Below are 19,424 nucleotides of genomic sequence, written 5' to 3'. Positions count from 1 at the left end.
TAGAGTGAATATTTTAGTTAAACATTAGTTTTAGATATGTTATTACCATGGTTGAGTTGTACAAAAACTTGTATACATAAAAGAACAACAAAAACACCTTCTGTGATCATGGCCAGGAGTGGTGTGAAACAGTAAAAATATAGAACTTTTGAAAAAAGTATATAGCTTAGACTCAAAAGGAGAAATCAAGACAGATCACTTTTAGAGCAGAGGCAGTCATAAAGTCTGGGCCTGTTGTTGTTCTCATCCAAGGCTGTAATCAGTTGGCCATTAAGTGGAAGAGTCAGACATCTAAATGGTGGCCAGCTATTTTTATAATGAGCACTAACGTTGGTTGTTGTTACTCGGTAAATCTGACCCACTATAGATTGATGGTAATAAATGAACAACAAAACATATGACTGTTGGGAAAAATGTAAAAAAAGGGAGTCTTTTGACATTTGGAGAAAAGCGTAATTCATGAATTTATAGAGACTTGACACTGGACATCAATATACATATTACTCAACAATTGTCACTGCATATCTGACAAAAATATCAAAAAGGGTAAGAAATTTATCATTTAATTGAATAGTTTTTACAGTACATTTATAGATTTTATAGCTGATATAGAAAAAAGTATATCATTTTGTTTTAGATAGCTACTGACTAAAAGAAAAAAAAGAAAACCTTGATGTAGAGGAGGTCATATGTAGCAAAAGCGAAATATTTCTTTTTTATCATTTATTTTGAACACAGGTATATTTCCAAGGTGGCAAGCTGAATCACTTGCAAGGCCTCACTCTCTACAGGCCCCTCCACCCCAGGGGCCCAAGTGCACTGTCTATATTTACGCCCCTGCTGTCCAGTATCTTTGGTTTAGGGACTTTCTGTTTTGTCGCTTAAAGGGATACTTTGCCGATTTTCAACTAATCTTGTATCATAACAATGTGGGTAGTATGTGTAAATGTACTACAGTTAACTTCCCTCCATATTACTACCCCCCTAGATCCACCTGCTCATCTCTTGGTATGGCTCTAGGGATGATGCTCGAGCTACAGATTGAACTTCCGCATTTTCATTTGCCCGTAACCACGGATGCAAACAGTATAGAAGTAGATCGAGAGACTCTCTCTCTTAAACTCAGACCAAACTTAGATCAATCTGTAAAACCAGGCAGTGCTGATCACATATACCGAGATTCTGTGACTGTTCTGCCTATTTTTTCACCAATAAAGTCTTAAGAAACATATTTTAGTGCACTGTTTGGCTGTAATATGAGAATTGGTGAAAAACAAATGAGCGCCATAGTGTTTCCTGTGTTGTAAAAAGAGAGGCTGAAAATGGTAAAACTAAGCAGAACTAATCAAATATGAATCACGATTCTGTTAATGTGTCACCTATTTCTTGCCTCAAAAATTTTCAGAAACAAATTTTAGCTTATCATTTAACTGTAATTTAAGAGCATTTGTTACCAACTGGCTGCGATCTGGGTTCCTGTGGAAAAACAGCCAAGCCTGCATTACATCAACCACCAGTGGGAGCATTTACTGGTCCAGTGCGGTGCAGTGAATTTTGGTAGTTGTAGGTTTTCAGCCTCTTGAGTAAAAACAAATGCCGCAACCCTTTTCCTCTGTTTTCTCTGGTCATACAGAACCAACATCAAAAGTATTTGGATCTCTCTACTGCATAGACAGCCCAGTTTTATGAAAAGACCATCTTGTCAGCAATGAGATACTTCTTTATTAAATTGTGGGAAAACCAAAGTCTGGTTTTCTGTATGAAAACTATGTAAGTGCATATAATGATATTGTATAAAGTAAATGGGGAGGGTAATAATTTAATGTCAATAACAGCAGGCACATTAGGGAAGCAACATTTAGGTAGAAATATGTGGATATGTTGACACAAGTGCAGGGTTTTGGAGTATAATACACATTTTAATTGTAGTCATTTTAAACAGCACAAAGCGTGAAAGTGTAACTGTCCAAACTGTAGTTTGGATTTAAGCCTAATGATGTAGTGGTAGTGTGAAATCATGGAGTAAAATCATATAAGTAGAAATGTATTTTTTTCTATTGCTACTTAGATTGATAATTTCTTGAATAGCCACACATATTACTGTTATCCTGGATAGCGGATGTTTTATTTATTTATTTACTATTGACACATAAAGCAAGATATCATCTGCATATAATGACTATGGAGCAGATTTATGTATACTATGAACTTATCTCCCAAGTTTATTCTCTGAATTCAAGTAAATATACCCACCCTACTGGTCAAATACTTTTCTGTATTGTGTTACAGTAGGATGAAGTCTTTTGTCATTTATAATTAGCTAATGTTTAGGAGTTAACTCAAAGTGACAGTGGAAACACTGTTTGGGATAAATCCTGGCTATAAACTTATTTGTTGCAACCAAATAGGGGTTTTCTCTTTTGATATGTAAAGAAAAATGTCATCTGCATATAATTAAATTTTATTTCTGTGTTTGTTGTTGTTGTTGTTGTTATTACATTTCTTTAGAGATGTTTGTTTATACAGTGAACTTGTCTTCCAAGATTAGTCCCTGAAGTACCTCAATTACATATGCCCACTCTACCTGGTCAAATACTTTTTATTATTGACTTATAGTATGATGAAGTCCTCTGTTGTTGTCCTTTTATACAAAATTACATAATGTGTAAGAGTTAACCTAAAGTGGGACTTTTATGTTTGGGATGAAGCCTGGCTACGTACTAGTTTGTTTAAACCAAATACTTGTGGGGGTTTGTACACATAAAAGAAAATGTCATCAGCATATAAACATATATTAGATGTTTTACAGTTTTTACATGAAAACCACTACCCTCTACAATTAAGCAAATGTAGGTTTATATTTATTTAACAGCTATGTGTAAGAATCGGACAAAAACAAGGTGTTAAGCAAATTATTTTTTGACATCGTAACATGCACAGGAAATCCACACAATTGTTGTATATGTATTCACAAGTAAAAAAAATGTTAATGTTCATTCATCAGAAACATGGCCTTCGCGTTGTCCGAGGATCAGTTTCGGTGCAGCATCTGTCTGGACATTTTCAACAACCCTGTCTCCATCCCATGTGGGCACAACTTCTGCCGGGGATGCATCAAACGCTTCTGGGATACCAGACATAAGTTGGAGTGTCCACTGTGCAAGGAGAAGTTCCAAACCCGTCCAGAACTCAGGACCAACATAGACCTAAAAGACATCACTGAGAAATTTAAAGGGTATGTAAACATTTTTAAACAATGTCTTTCCAAATTAAATGAACCTTTTTAAGCACAATTATTTCCATGTTTGACTCAAATTAACTCGATCTGTATTAAATCAAAAGGTCTTTGAAGGGCAAGCCACCTTACAAGCCGGCCCCACCAAAGAGGATTTTCTCAAAACAAATTTCTTTTGAAGCTTTCTGTGATGTCTGCACTGATGCCGTAATGGCGGCCAAGTCGTGCCTCGTCTGCCAGGTGTCTTACTGTGTAGTCCACCTGACGCCTCATCTAAGGGATCCAATTTTGACGAAGCACAGACTGACAGATCCGGCCACCTTTGCCACTAGTCACCTCTGCAGAAGTCACAACAAGCTCCTGGATATGTTTTGCAAAAGGGAACAGAAACCTGTCTGTATGCAATGCAGAGAGAGCAACCACAGACACCATCAGATCGTCCCGCTTGAGAAGGAGAGCAAGAGAATCAAGGTGAGGAAAACTACCCCAAAGATTTCACAATAACACTACTGAGTGTGGGCCTGTTTGCCTGCAAATCATTGAAGGTATTTTCTCAATCTGACAGGTGCATTACAATGTTCCTGATGATGCATTTGTGGTTATCTTCAACATTTACAGACTCAGTTGAAGATGGTCGAAGCTGAGTATCAGCAGATGGTCAAAGACAGACTCAAAAAGCTTGCAGAGATCAAGACCTCGGGGGAGCTGAGCAAAGTAAGTTTTTCAGACTTTTTCTTGAGCACCATCATCTGATCAAAATATCAATTTGTCCAATACTTGTTTAGGACCAAATATATATGCACTAATACAGAAACCCCTACTTTAACTAGATAACTGAATTCAAGAATTGTGATTAAATTTGTGAAAGGGCCGAAAACATACATGGACTGTTGTAACATTTTGAAAGTATTAGTTGTATTAATTTTGAATTTTATTATATTCTTGTGTTTTTACATATTAATTATTACCACTTTATGCACATTTGCAGACAAATAATGAACAAGAGATACAAACAAGCATTGAAGTCGCCACCACGGTGATAAGCATCATTGAGAAAAACCAGGCTTCGCTCATTGAGGAGATCGAGCAGAAGCAGTCGGCGGCTGAGAGGGAGGAGGAAGAGCTTGTCAATGAGCTCAGGCGGGAAATCAATGAATTGCAGGGGAGACAAAGTGAGCTGCAACACCTGGAGCAAACCGATGACCCTCTTCATCTCCTGCAGGTTAGGAGACGTCGACAATTCGTGCTTTTATCCGTGCTTGATTATTTATTGCAAGGATAGATTGTACCACCCACACAATCCCTGATATGTTTTTGTACTCACATGATCTGTATGTCACTGTCTTTCTGTTTTAGAGTTTCCCCTCTCTGATTACTCCACTGTTCACCAAGGACTGGTCCCAGGTCAGTGTCCAGTCGGACGGCTGCGTAGGGACAGTGAGGAGAGCATTCTCCAAGCTGGTGGACGTGTGCCAGCAACTTGAAAAGAAACTGTCTGCAGACGGTCAGTAACTTCAGTTGTAATATTGTTGGTGTATCATATGGTCAGTTATATTTAGGTATTTTAAGCACATCATATTTTGCTATCTGTACATCACAAAATCATCTGTCAAATCACAATATGTCAACAGTACATGTATATAATTTGGAAATGAGAATGTGTTTTAAAGCAAAATTTAAAACTAACTACTTTTTTCTTCTTTTTTTTATTTAAGAAATTAGGAAGGCAACTCGGTATGCAGGTGAGTTTCTAAATATATATATGTAATTCTCATCTTGTTATCTTGTGGTGGTCTTAGAGAAAGTACAACATAATCCAGAGTTTCTACATATAGAAACATCCATGTAATTATATCAGTGACAAAACCAAGTACAGATTCAGGGGGGACACATCTCCCTCCCCAAGTAACCCTATGAAACCTGAACAAATTGGCTTGAGTACTTTTAAAAACATGGAAAATGAATGAAAGAAGAAATGACCCAAATAATTTGCAAGAAATTAGTAAAATGACAAAAATCAAAAAGAGGAAAAATTGTGAAGTAAGAAAGAAATTTAAAAAAACGACAACAAAGGAAATTACCTAGAAAGTGTTTAAAAAATTAATGAAAATAATGAGTAATTAAAAATACTTCTTTTATATTATATTGTAATGTAATATTATAGTAAAAGGAATATTTTCTAAATATTTTAAAAATATTTTTAAATAACTGTTATTAGAATGTTATGTATTATTATTATTAGTAGTAGTAGTAGTAGTAGTATATATAGCTGATGTGAAGTCCTGTAGACTGTACGCTCACCAAACAGCAGCTTTTGTTGACTATTTTCATCTGAGAAGAAGAGTTGAAGCATGCAAAGAGCAGACCAGAATATTGAGGAAAATAGAGAAATGAACAATAGATAAATATTGGACTTTTGATCCAAAGTCAAATTAGCTTTCAGACCCAATAAATTGATTATAGTGTTTTTGTTTGAACTCTGACAGGCTCACATGGACATTACATCACATTATATTCTATGGACATAGAAACACCTGCAGGGCAATTAGACATTTTGGGGTAAAATATTAATTTTATCTCTCTCACCCTTGTTTCTTTCTTTCCTTCTCCAGTGGATGTGACTCTGGATCCAGTGACTGCCTCGGGTTGGCTGTGTCTGTCCCCAGATGGGAAACAGGTAACGTGTAATGGGATGATCAATTGTAGATAGTCCTTTTTGGTCCAACACTTCACAGTAACTGATATTGCTGTTGTTGATCCACAGGTGAGCCTCAGCCTCCAGCAGAAGAAACCTCCCCCCCCTGACGACCCCCTCAGGTTTGACTCCTGCGTCTCCGTCTTGGGGAAACAAAGCTTCACCTCTGGGAAAAGTTACTGGGTGGTTCAGGTAGGAGCTCGGACCTTCAGTTACACTATTCTTAATTAGCATATACATATATCCCTACAAACTTGTGCTGTACTTACATTATATTAAAGGGACAGTTCACCCCAAAATCAAAACCACATATTTTTCTACATTGGTGTAAGTTGCTGACTCTTGGAGATATCGGCCATAGAGATGTCTACCTTCTCTCTCATATAATATAACTAGTGGGCCTTTTCCACTGTCACTTTTGGCTGCACCAATTCAAGTCATGCTGCGCCGATTTGCGTTTCCATTATCAGTTTAGCCGCGCTGTGCCACGTCAAATTACACCAGAGACGAAAAGACAGGCTGCCCGCCCTGATGTGGGTAGCGGTGACGTTTCACCGACTGCAGCCAACCCCCGACGACCCAGCTTCTCCCCCTGAAACAAGCCATGTGTGTTCGAGACTCTCCTCACCTCTGTCTGCAGGATACCAGAGAGAAAGGCATTTTTTAAAGTCTCAGTGTTCAGCTCTCAGTACGTCTGTAGCTTCTAACAGAATCTACATCAGTCTACTTATATAACTCTTGAACACCCCCTTGTGGCTGTAAGCATGCCAAGACATTTCTCTGTGCAGTATGTTCCAGGTAAATTACAAGCTCATCAGAGAGTGCAGTAAATTGCGATCCAACTCCAGAATGTAGGCTCCTGTGACTTTTTGTGTCCACGTCATGGTCAAGTTGTAGTCACATCATTTATTTGTCTCTGTTTTGCATGTTGTGTTTCAGGTTGGAGATAAAACAGACTGGGATCTCGGCGTGGCCAAGGAGTCTATCAACAGGAAGGGGTCCATCACAGTGCGTCCTGACAGCGGTTACTGGGCGATCTGCCGGCGAAAAGGCGGCAGCCTCAGCGCCTGCGCCGGCCCCTCCGTCACACTCCACCTCCAGGATCCTCCCCAGAAAGTCGGCGTCTTCCTGGACTACAACGAAGGAATGGTGTCCTTCTACGACGCAGAAGCAAATACTCACATTTACACTTACAGCGGGTGCAACTTCACTGAGCCCCTATACCCGTATTTAAACCCCTGTCTCCATGACAACGGGAAGAACACCGCTCCGCTGATTGTCTGTCCTGTTGAGGTTGGGCTCGCTGAGGAGATCGACAGATTTTGAAAGGGAAATTCAGGGCTTGTTTGGATGGTCCACATGTCAGATAGGTACCCTCTTACCCTGATGCCCCTCTAAACAACAGTTACCATTTGGAGTTCCACAACAATCCTGTTTTAACGTGTTATGTTTCTGTATATAGGTGTGTTAGGCTGGTTGTCATTTTCCTTAAAAAGACAAATATACAGCTTTAATTTGAAGGAGTACATTGATCAGTCACATGTAGTCATATATATATCAGAGAACATACAAACTTGGTGTATCGTACCTAACTTCGGAGCGTTATTTCGCCTCCTTCTGAACGTGCTATGCCAACATAGTCAAAACTAACGGATGCCTGTTGTCTAGTTTCACAAGATACCATTACTTTAGCACTAGCTTAAGACATTAGCACAACACAACCTGTTGAAGACAGTACTGTAAGCCTCCAGTTACGTTCGCCGTGGGGGCCAACAATTGTATCAGGCCCCCACTCGGGGTGCCACTGTATGTGCAGGAGTTTTTATTGGTCTGTGGTGTCCTCTAGTGATGGCCAAATGAGTCCTCATGAACCACTGTCTTTATTTTCTGAAGCCACTAGATGGCGCTGTGTGTTCAACAAAGGTTTGAAAGCACACTTCATTGCCAGTCCTTCAGCCTTTATCTTTAAACCAAGAGCGCCATCTGGTGGGGTCAGAAAATAAAGAAAGTGGTTCATGAGGCTTCATTTGGCCATCATTAGTGTCCTCCCCGTGGGAATTTATGTTGTTTTGTATTTCTGTATTCTTCTTTGCAACTTGCAGCTTTTCGGTTTGTGTCTGTGAAGATTCCCAAGTGATGTGTTCAAGGTCAGCAGAGAGCTGAAGAGAAACTAAGGAGCACTTTAACAAAACCAGGGAGCATACTTTTAAATGATTTTTATTCTTTACTTTTTATTTATGAACTTTTTTTTTTTTACATAAGAAGGACAGTAAGCAAAAAGCAAAAAAAAAAAAAAAAGGAAACAAATATGAGGTTATGGGATGATCAGTAAATCAATCAAAATGTACCTAATTTAAAATAATACTGCACACTATATGTAAAATAATTATAATATAATATAATCATCGGCTGAGAGAACAGACCTTTTTTCTTGTTGTGTCTTGAGCAGGTCGTCTGTTGTAGAAGATGTCCTTCTAGGAAGCGTACTTTTAAATACCTGACTGTATATATTCTAATGCTGTGGGACTAAATATGAGGTTAATATAAAGCTGAGTTTCTAACTGTGGAGCTGTTTATTTGATGCTGTGTTTTTTTTGTTATTGACCCATTTGTAAAATAATTCTCACTTTAACTTTAATCCTTTCTATGAAATATAAATGTTTTTCACACTGCTGTGCTTGACAAATTAAACTGTGCAGTGTGGGAGCAGATCATTTTGACCATGTCACTTGTTAACTTGTTGATTGCCAGACATTATTGACACATGCTGCTAATTATCAAACGTCTTGATGCAAAACAGCTGTGAAGGATTGTTAATCATTGTGATCAAGTTACTTCAGAGCCAGTATCTGTGAGGTGTTTACTGTATATTTTGTCAGCCCCTACATATGAAAAAATGTACTGAAAATGAAACGTTTTCTTATATATTTGTACATAAAGTGGGTCTGTTTTGGGCATTTATTATTTTAAGGGTCCTGCTTTTTTTTTAAAACCAAAATATAACGTCTTTTTTCTTTTTTTTATATTGATAACTGTGTTTAATTGATTTATTTTTGCTTACATTAATGAAGACAAATTACGAGATCATGTTTTTTTCTGAGGGTGTAAGCTTTACTGTACATAAGACCAAATATTTACACTCAATGAATAAACTTCATAAAACAAAATCACATGAAATCAAGAGATGTTTTATTTTATTTGTCACATACACAGTCATACACAGTCATATACAGTATATGTGGTGAAATTTGTTTGTGCCAGACATCAATTAATAAATAGTAGAAAAACAAAATAGAGCAGAATAAAATGACCTAAATAAAATTGTACATCAGTGAGATTCAGAGGGATGAAAAAGTAACACAATGAAACAGTACGACCATTTTAGTTAAAGAAAAACTGAAGCAATATAACCGGTTCATAAATGAAATAAAATTAAATTAAATTTAAAAAATAAATTAAATTAAATTAAATTAAATCTAAAAATAATAAAATTAAATTAAATAAAGCTTTCTAAATTTGTCACAATTTAATTCAGTCTTAATGCCTTGATTTACGAGCTTAAACATTTATTAAATTACACTAATGGCACAGTTTGTATTTGGAATGTAGGCCTTTTGTCACAGGAGGCACTTTGACTTGTTACAATAATGAAAGTGCAGCTCAGCAAATCATGAAATGAACGATGGCTGAATTCCATTTAGCTATAGAGAGCTCCTAGCTGAGCCTAAAAACTTTTAGTAAGGAGTCTTAGCTTAGGAGTGATTTAAAGTTCTTAGAGCAACTCTGAGCAAGGAAGGGACAGAAACTTTGACCTTAGTGAGAAGGTGTGGTTGACCATAGGTAAGATGCATTCTTTTAACAGATGTGATTGGTTGTCACAGACACACCCTTTTGTGAGCCTGCAAGGTGTGGACACCCAGTGGAAATGAAATGAACTGCTGACTGTGAAAGTGATGTCATTGTCAGTGTGATCACTCTGCTGATGGAAGGCTGAGACAAACCCAAGTCATCACTGCTGCACTGTTGCATTGTGTTGTGATCATTTTCTTTCTAGCGTTGTAGGTATATAATTTACTCACTGTCTGTCATTGTTTGGAGAATATTTCTCCGACCTCTTTGTGTTTCCACCATTTTCTCCTCTGCTTAAGAGAAACTTTTAAGCCTCTTAAAAGTCCTCCTCCCTGCTCCTGAGAGTTTTTCACCTCAGGAGCTCTTTTAAGGTCCAAGATGCTCTGTAAATAATTTTCATCTCAACAAGGACCTAGTCTTAACTTTAAGGGGGAATTCTATGACAAACGTCACAATTTTCTTAAAGAATTTTCTTATAATTTCATCACCAGGAGCAACTCTTGGCACTAGGGAACTTTGTGAATATGGCCCCAGAACCGTACCAAGGTATTGAGAATTTACTCAACCTGTTGACCATCGAGTGAAACTGGCTCTGCCTTCAGATCTTGTTTCGAGCAAATAATCAATTCTTTATTTTTGGCTACATTAATTTCTAACTTGCCGATGCAACACCATGTTTGAGGGTCTTTAGTGTGGGCGAGGTAGACAGCTTCACCCCATGGGTCTGGGACCAACTAAGACCATGTCATCAGCATATTTAAACAATCAACAATATTTCTCGTTGATCATAAATTCATCAGTAAACAGAGAATAGCACAGGGGAGAGAACACAGAAGAAGAATGCTGAATACGACCCCTGGTATTGTTGATGTTGGCTCACTGTCACACTGGGGCTCTTAAATTCATTGAACTATGACAGGTCAGACTGTGTGCCCAGAAAAAGGTCTATTGTCTTTTTTTAAAATAACCAGCAGGAGTCGCTCAAGTCATACTGATGTGAAACTTTGCCTACTTAGGGTAACGAACAAAGTTTATCTTGTGTTGACAACCAAGAAACAAAAAGAAAAGAAAAAGACTCACAAGCTGAGATCAATGCAAAAAAAAAAAAAAAGCCAATTTTGAACATCCATGCACAAAAAGAAAGGTGCTCAAGGACAAAAAGTGAGTAAAAACAGCAGCAAACATTTCAGTCCTTGACTAATCATCAGTGCTACTGACATGAGTGCTTCAAAGAGCAGATATAGACACAGACAGATTCCTACCAGGTGTGATCAATCAGTCAGCTGGTGCCACTAATTAGATGAGAGTATTGTGCTATTCACAAGATCCTCAAACACCAATGTATGGTAGCAGAACATATACAAATGTACAAAAAACACAACTATACACACACAAAACACAGCAGTAGCTGGATGTTTGGCACTCTGGAAGTGTCTAGCCACAGTGGATTTTGGTTCTATAAATAGAGCCTCTATGTTCGTTGATTCTGGATCTGAGTTACCAGCTGGTTTTGCTTACATATTGCAGACAACAGGGACACGAATGAAGGTAAATAGCATTAGTGAAACAACAAGTAATACGTTTCTTAATCTTGTATTGTTTTATGGTGACTGAAAGAAGTATTGTCTTTCTCATTGTTTTGGCAGGAAGTGCAATGACAGCAAAGAAAGAAGCCCATCTGGACGTCCTTGTGCAGTATGAGAGGTGTCTGCATGTACCAGCATGTCACAGAGATCGTGGTCTCTGGAATGGACAAAAAGGGGCATCATCAGCTGATAGCATACGTCAGTGTCTGGCTCTGGTAGGGCTATAGTCAACTGTGTGACCATCATGACTGAACTGAAGCTGCTATGAATCAAAACACCCACCAGAGGGCGTGTGTTACCAGTGAATGCATCAGTCATTTACAGTTGTATCTGCATGCTTTAACACTAACTGTGATTCTTGAGGCACTATCAGTGAAACCATCAACTTGTGTAGCCAATGGATTTATCACATGTGCCAAACTGAATGCAGGTCCTGCACTCCAACACACTCATAGTAAAACTGTCTGCATTGCTACACTATTTTGCCAGCTGTCTTTCCATACTGACACACGCAGAAACACTTGTAGATGATGAGTTCATTTACAAATCAGAGCTTGAGCAGAATGAATAGAACATTTGGTTTGGACAACAGTTGAGGCCAGAATTCGTAGAGATGGATGGATGAGAGTTTTTGGTAAAACCCACAAAGGTGGCAAGATTTTCTTTTCTTACGCTCAGCTTTTGTTGTTTGAGGACTATCAGCACATTATGTCTCTATTAGTAGCATGTTAGAGATTATCTGTGTGTATATACTACATGTATGACTTGTCGGTGAAGATTCTCAGTCATCCAGGTCATGGTCATCCTAAGTGCTAATATAGTAGGCAACTGGACTTGCTTGCGTTTCTTGAAAACATTTCGCTTCTCATCCAAGAATCGTTTAGAACTGAAGAAGTTTCTTGGATGAGAGGTGAAACGTCTTCAAGAAACGCAAGCAAGTCCAACTGCCTACGATATTAGCACTTACGACTACATGTATGACAAAACTGTACTGTAAACTGCAATACCCTGCATACAGAAAAATGAAAAGCCAGCAGTTTTTCATTTAAAACCATCAGTATTAGTGCTTTGTATGCTTATTCAAATGATAGTTTGTGTGTAATGTATTAACCATAGACTGTATAAAAGAATGGACGTAGCTACCTTTTCATCACCCATTGGTTTGTTGACTGCCGTTTTGAAGCCTCTGCATTTCAGCCCCCGCCATCTTGGTTTATTGGAGCCAGAAGTGACCATATTTCGGCCAGAGTGTAAAGCTGAGTAGCGAGGGCCGGATCTGACTCATAGACTGTGGTGACGCCTCGCAGACAGCCTGTCAAACAAGCTGAGTGCGTTAACACTAACAGTGATTCTTAAAGCACTATTAACACTTGTAGCCAATGCATTTACCAAGTGTGCCGAACTAAATACTACTCCACTGCATTTGCAATTTAATAGCACACTTCTACTATAACTGTGAACATTGGTCACAAACATTGCTACACTTTTTTGCCAATTGCCTTTCCACATTGACGTAGAAACACTTAGATGATGATTCAATTCCATTTTATTTACAAAGCCCAGTATCACAAATCACAATTTGCCTTTCACGGGGGAACGGTATAAACACACCAGAGATGTCGTACAGAACAGATCTACATCATGATAAATTAACAGTAATCCATATGACAAAATGATACATGAAGAGATACAGAGAGAGATGCAGGACAGACAGTAATGATAATAGCTTACAAAAACATTAATTTAAGTAATAATATTATAATAATAATTACCGCTATTGTGGTACAATATGTTGTTAGTATATATATTAATATCTGATAGTATACATATGTGACATAATCATATGTGTATAATAACAGTAGAAGTATGACTAATGATAACAGCAGCAGCAGCAGGAGGCATCTGGCAGGACCACGGCTGCAGCACAACCACACGTCACACCATCCAGGCACCGCTACGATATGAGTTAACCTGCGAGACAGTGGAGCACAAAGGCTCCGGAGAAGAAGCCGAGTTAGTGACATGCAGTACGGCCGAGTTAGTGACATGCAGTAACAGGACATGAGTGTTAGCAAAGGAGAGAGAGAGAGAGAGAGAGAGAGAGACAGAGAGACAGAGAGAGAGAGAGAAGGTGCCCGGTGTATTATAGGGGGTCCCCCGGCAGACTAGGCCTAAGTCAGCCTAACTAGGGGCTGGTGCAAGGCAAGCCTGAGCCAGACAGTGAGATGTGCGGGAAGTTTTATAGCCACACTTATAAAAGGGCAATATCTACCCTTTTTTCTGCTGCTGTTGTTGTTGTTTGTTTTGTTCAAGCACAAATGTTGTTTTCTTCTACTGAGTTTTTGTTTTTTTCCCCCAGGTGGCCACCAACATCATTAGATGTTTATATTTGGTTAATTTAGGTTGTAACATTGGATGACCTAAATTCACTGTCCAGACAACTTATAATGCCAACCTCACTTTGACGTAGAATACTGATGTCAGAAGGTGTGTTGTTAAGTTACCAAAATCTAAAGTCTTCCAAACGTCTCATACCAATGTCTAATGGCATAAAGTTGAGCATTTTAACATGGCAGTCTACAGGGATTGTCTCGCTTTTGGAGTCAGCCTCAAGTGGTCATTCGATGAACTGCAGTTATTGGCACTTACGCATTGGCCTCATTTTTTAGCCTTGGAGGTTGCAGCAAAGTATTGATGCAAAAACAGGTGCACTGCACTGCCATTTTTAAAAATTGAATGTCACTAGAAAAAGAAAAAAAAAACACTTGCTGCGCCTCTTTATTGTTGCCAGGCAACCACCCCATCATGTCCTTACACTAACTTGTGATCAATCTGCTGTTTTTTCCCCCCTGTAGTTCCTAAAATGTTCAGACAGAGGGTACCTGCTGTAGCTCTGGTTGAGGGTGAGAGGCTGTCAGGAAGTAGTTTGTTGGGCACAGGGAAACAGAGATCTGTGTGGGTGCATGAGACCCGTAAAAGGGGGTGGATTATGGGGAGTACCACCAGTTGGTCCAGGAGCTTCTTTTCCATGATGGCCATTTCCAGCCATATTTTAGGGTGACTCAGGGGCAGTTTGACAACCTACTGTCTATTGTTGTGCTGTATTGCTCTGGGTATCCTGCAGCTGCTACCACCAGTTTCTCCCCTGGTGTTTACCAACTGTAAACTCGTTGTCGTGACCACCACAGAAGGCCCGCCCCTCAAATCATCCAATTGGACAATGGGAAAAAAGATGACTAAAAAGAGATGACGTGGGGCGCTTTTCCTCTTTGAGTTGAAGTTTTTTCAACTCGAGGAGTGCTCCGGCAAAAACGCCAGACGCCTAGAGTGAAGAAACGCGAAACACATCGCAGCACAAAAAAAAGCAAGCAAGCAAAAAGCTTTATTCTGATTATAAACCATTACAAAAAGCTGCCTCCAGCTGCTAAAATTCTTTCTGTGTGATCAAGGCCTAAGTCTACCTGTGACTAACTAAACACATTTTATTAAAATAATTTGGAGAGTTTTGCAAGAAGTCTTTGCTTTTGCAAGATATGTATAATGTTCATCTATCTTTGTCAACTTTCACTTATACTCCAGTAAATGTAAATGTCTATGTATTTTTATGTGCTAAGCTTTTCATTACTTTGTTACTACAACATAAAATCAGGTTTGGCAAATGAGTGGTCCTAGCTTGCAAGTTAGATCATAGGTTGATCAAATCAGTGCAGACAGGTGCTCTCAAACTCACAGGTAAGTTTTGATTGAAGCCCAGGCTGCATGTCAGATTACATGCAATGTGCCAGCGACAACATTCCACTCGAAGATAAGACAGGGAAAAAAAGCAGAAAATTATGTTCCACGGCAGAGAGGGCGAAAGATTTGTGACGGATAACTGCACGGTGACTGCTCCACTGCAGAGTGTGAGCCCTGGATAGTCAAAGGTTTTCTTCAAATCCTTTAAGTTGGGAAAGAGACCATGATTTTGTTGCCTCACAGCAAGAGGGTTCCCAGTTCGAATGGGAGAGCCCTTCTGTGTGGAGTTTGCATGTTCTCCCTGTGTCAGGCGTGGGTTTCCTCCAGGTGCTCCAGCTTCCTCCCACAGTCCAAAGACATGCAGGTTAATTGGTGACTCTAAATTGTCCGTAGGTGTGAATGTGAGTGTGAATGGTTGTCTGTCTCTATGTGTCAGCCCTGCGATAGTCTGGTGACCTGTCCAGGGTTTACTCTGCCTCTCGCCCAGTGTCGGCTGGGGTAGGCTCATCAATCATGAAGCAGTTACGGAAAATGAATGAATATTTTGATATTTAAGTACAGTAACTATCAGATACTTTAAGACTTTTACTCAGTATTCTAATAGGTGACTTAAACTTCTTCCAAACTCATTTTCTGGTAAGATATCTGTATTTTTACTCAAGTGTGGCTCTCAGGTACTTCATCCACCACTGGTGCAGAGACTTTGTGACTACACTCCCCCTGCTGAAGTACGTGGGTGAGGTCAGGGACCGGTTGTGTAGTGTTAACACACACTATTGGACACTGAGCATTGTGCTGTCAGTGCTTCATGATTTACTGCATTTGCAGACAAAGCAGCTCTTGTCAACACATCGCTCTAGCGTTACTGTCAACAAGTTGAACAGCATGTTGGGTTTCATTTCTTTATGACAGGTGAATTGTTTAAAAAAAGCACACACATATTTGATGGTTACATATCGGCTGCACCCTTTATACATTCGTATGGCTCTCATGTTTCACACTTGTGCTGCAGGGTAATCCAGGTTGTATCAGATCCTGCCGGTTCTGTTTTGTTTCTCCAGTGTTGTGTTCGTTATGTTTTACCTATGCATTACGGCAAATCAAATACCTACGTGACATGTCCTTATTTTATGAGTTTACATGAATCACCCGACTGCTCCACACAACAGATTGCGAGGACGGATTTTGGGGAGACTTCAAAAATGGACAGACCCTGTGAGACCCTGAATTGGGATGCATCTTCCCGGCTGGCATCACTTATGAAAACATTTGTGTTGTACAGAAGCTGTTGAGGTACAAAGCACAAATTTACAGAACTATAAATATGCTTCTATGCTGCCTTTAGGGACGGCAGTGTCAGCCTGCTGACCACTTAGTTCCAGACTGAAATATCTCAACATCTATTCAATGGATCTGCAAAATTTGGTGTAGATACTTTGAGCTTCAAACCCGCTCCTCAAAAACCAATGGGTGATGTCACGGTGACTACGTCCATATTTTTATAAAGTCTATCGGTAGACCACAATATCAACTCAACGTGAATAAGATTAACAATGATGTCTACATCTGTTCTAAGGTAAGTTAACATCATGTTTGAGGCAACATATTGTCACTTTGCTGTAAAGAAATATAAAGTTATCTTTAATATCTCTAGCTAACGTTAGCTAAAGTTAGCCTAACGTTAGCTCCTAGCTGCGTTGTTCATCATGTCACCTTGTTTGCTGGGAGTTCATTAGCCTATTTTGTTCTAGTTTTGTACTTTGGTGATCGTACATCATTGTTAGCTGTTGTCCAAAGGGCTCTAGTTAAGCTAACGTTAACTTCTGGAGCTTAGCTTCATTAATTTATCTGTAATCGCAGAGATAACAAAGGTTGGCAAACGTTATGCTGAATTATTCAATATAAATGACAGAGACACTCTTGGTAAAGATGGTAAAAAGGCCGTTAGACTTTTCTCATATTCTGAGCCAAAAACCTTAACTTCAGTGGCACTTTGATGCACCAAAATTTGATCGTTACGTCTCCAAAAATCATCAATTGCCTTCTGCGAAATGCTGTGTACTGTGACATCTGCCATAGCGCCAGTCACTGAATGTTGATATTTTGTCCGAGTGAGTGGAGGGGGCGTGGCTTAGCCATAGGTCAGTTACTTACCTGATCTGTTATTGCCCTACATTCCGTTTCCTACACTGAGATCCTCAGACGTGTTGCTCCTCATCTTTCCCAGGTCCAATTTAATTCACAAAGGTGACATGGTTTTTGCAGTCAGAGCTCCTAGACTTTGGAATACCCTGGGTAAGGAGATCAGGGACGCAAACAATGTCTCGTCTTTTAAATTACTTCAAAAAAACTTCTTTTTTAGAATTTCTTTTTGGTGATTGTACTTATTTTAGTAACATTTTAATTTATCTTACCTTGTTTTTACTGTGTGCCTAACACAGTAAAAACAACCTAAACCACAACCTAAAAATAACTTACGATTAAAATAAAACAGAGCACACCTATGCATCCAGTTACTCATACTAAGGCATGTGCAGCCTACATGAGCACAATGGTGCCATTATCAGACAGAGTAAACAACAGCTAGCCATTTGTATCTTATTATAGCATAGAATTTCCCTCAGGTGTTACATTCACTAAATGTTTCCCATGATTAAACTTATTTACAAACTCATTTTGTGAGAGCTGTTCAACAAAAGTTAAGATACCAACATTTAAGTCTAAAAGTAGATCAGCATCAGGCCTACATGGCAGGCTTTGCTAAATGGAGTCACATTTAAAGTGTCCAGAACTCTGCACATTTAAACATCTTATTTGTAAAAAAATTACATTGAAATAAGGAAAAATAATTTTAATTTAAGTGTATATTAATAAGTTGTGTCTACAAGAGTCTCTGGCTTGGAATCTGGAAACAGAAAGATAGACAGAAACACAAGCCAGTGATATATTTATTATATTGTTTTTAACTTTGAGAATGTACAAACTGAGCTTCACAGCAAGTCCATAAAAATTCAAACAAAACAAGAAAAGAGACAAATCTGGAACCGTAAAAATGCCCTTTTCCAAGTAAAATAAAATACAAACAATGGCACAAACCTGTGCATCCAGTTTCTCATATTTTGGCATGTACATCAGCACAGTGGTGCCATTACTGAAAATACTTTGAGGAAGCCAACAGCTTGCCGTATTTGCAGAAACCGCATCTTATTGCACCACAGAATATCCCTCAGGTGCTTCATGACTCTGTGTCTATGTGTTCTACGTTCAAATGTATTTGCAAACTGGCTAACCATTGCGCCACCGTGCCTCCACGTAATACAGTGCTGACAAAATGTCCCAATTAGTATCTGAAAGTGTGTCTTCATGTTGCAGGTGAGCTTACTATATTCTCCTCTACGTACAACCCCATCAACACTGCAGCTTTTGATAAACATTACGTTGATTCAACACTAAAATTAAATCTAAAAAACATACAAAGATAATTATTTATCCAACTGAAAAGCATGATAAAGATGGGATGGACACCTGGGCACATCAATATACTTTTTGAAAAATAAGACAAATACAAATACAATAGAACAAACCTGTGCATCCGGTTTCTCCTTTTTTGGCATGTTCAGCCTACGTGAGCACAATTGTGGCATTACTGGAAATACTTTCAGAGCAACCAACAGCTTGTCGCAATTACAGAAAACCACATCTTATTACACCACAGAAATTCCCTCAGGTGCTTCATGACCAGTGTTGGGTAAGGGTTACTTTAAAAGTAATCAAAGTACCCAGTGTTGGGTAAGGGTTACTTTAAAAGTAATCAAAGTACGTTACTGCGTTACTTTTTAAAAAGGTAACCAGTTACTTTACTGCGTTACTCCCTGAGTAAAGTAACTCAATTACTGTAAAAGTACTTCCAACGTTACTCCCCGAGAAAAGTAACTCAAGCACTTTTAAAGTACTTTTGAGTATTCTACATTTCCTATTGGGCAATGGACCACAGGGCGCTAAGCCTACATTTTTTGTCTCCAAAATTAAAGTTATGGACCACTTGCCCTTCACTGAGATCCAGTTCTCCCATCACAGCCGTCACTTTGACCAGTAGAAACACAGGGCGATCTGCTGCCGTAGACAACCGTAGCTATGACAACAACACCCCAGCATTTTTAATATTTCCTCTAGGGATGTTACCACACAGAGTAAAAGGGGGAAATGATGGTGTGAAACAGCAGAGGCACTTTGTCAACCCACTGAGTTAACGTTACTGTCATTAGCATCAAGCTAGCAAACAATGGTACATCCTCACGGTCGGACATAAAGTAATAACATTAAC

The 19,424-nt window shown here is 39.0% G+C and overlaps 3 protein-coding genes across 3 annotated transcripts in view; all 3 read left to right on the top strand.

Annotated features, from left to right (window-relative positions):
• LOC126403715 (serine/threonine-protein phosphatase PP1-beta catalytic subunit) overlaps nucleotides 1–19,424 on the top strand; it is a 659,813-nt gene that overhangs the window by 444,651 nt on the left and 195,738 nt on the right. The window lies entirely within an intron of this gene.
• The window catches only part of c17h11orf68 (chromosome 17 C11orf68 homolog), a 616,176-nt gene that overhangs the window by 444,657 nt on the left and 152,095 nt on the right, over nucleotides 1–19,424 (top strand). The window lies entirely within an intron of this gene.
• LOC126404694 (pyrin-like) lies at nucleotides 3,164–7,256 on the top strand. Its single transcript, XM_050068073.1, has 9 exons — nucleotides 3,164–3,235; nucleotides 3,343–3,706; nucleotides 3,854–3,949; nucleotides 4,224–4,457; nucleotides 4,592–4,739; nucleotides 4,951–4,977; nucleotides 5,848–5,912; nucleotides 6,000–6,122; nucleotides 6,870–7,256. The coding sequence occupies exons 2-9, from the start codon at nucleotides 3,446–3,448 to the stop codon at nucleotides 7,254–7,256; spliced, it is 1,341 nt and encodes a 446-aa protein (XP_049924030.1). The 5' UTR covers nucleotides 3,164–3,235; nucleotides 3,343–3,445.

Source organism: Epinephelus moara, chromosome 17 (genome assembly GCF_006386435.1).
Source record: "Epinephelus moara isolate mb chromosome 17, YSFRI_EMoa_1.0, whole genome shotgun sequence".
NCBI lineage: Eukaryota > Metazoa > Chordata > Actinopteri > Perciformes > Serranidae > Epinephelus > Epinephelus moara.
This window is presented reverse-complemented; position numbering and strand designations above follow the sequence as displayed.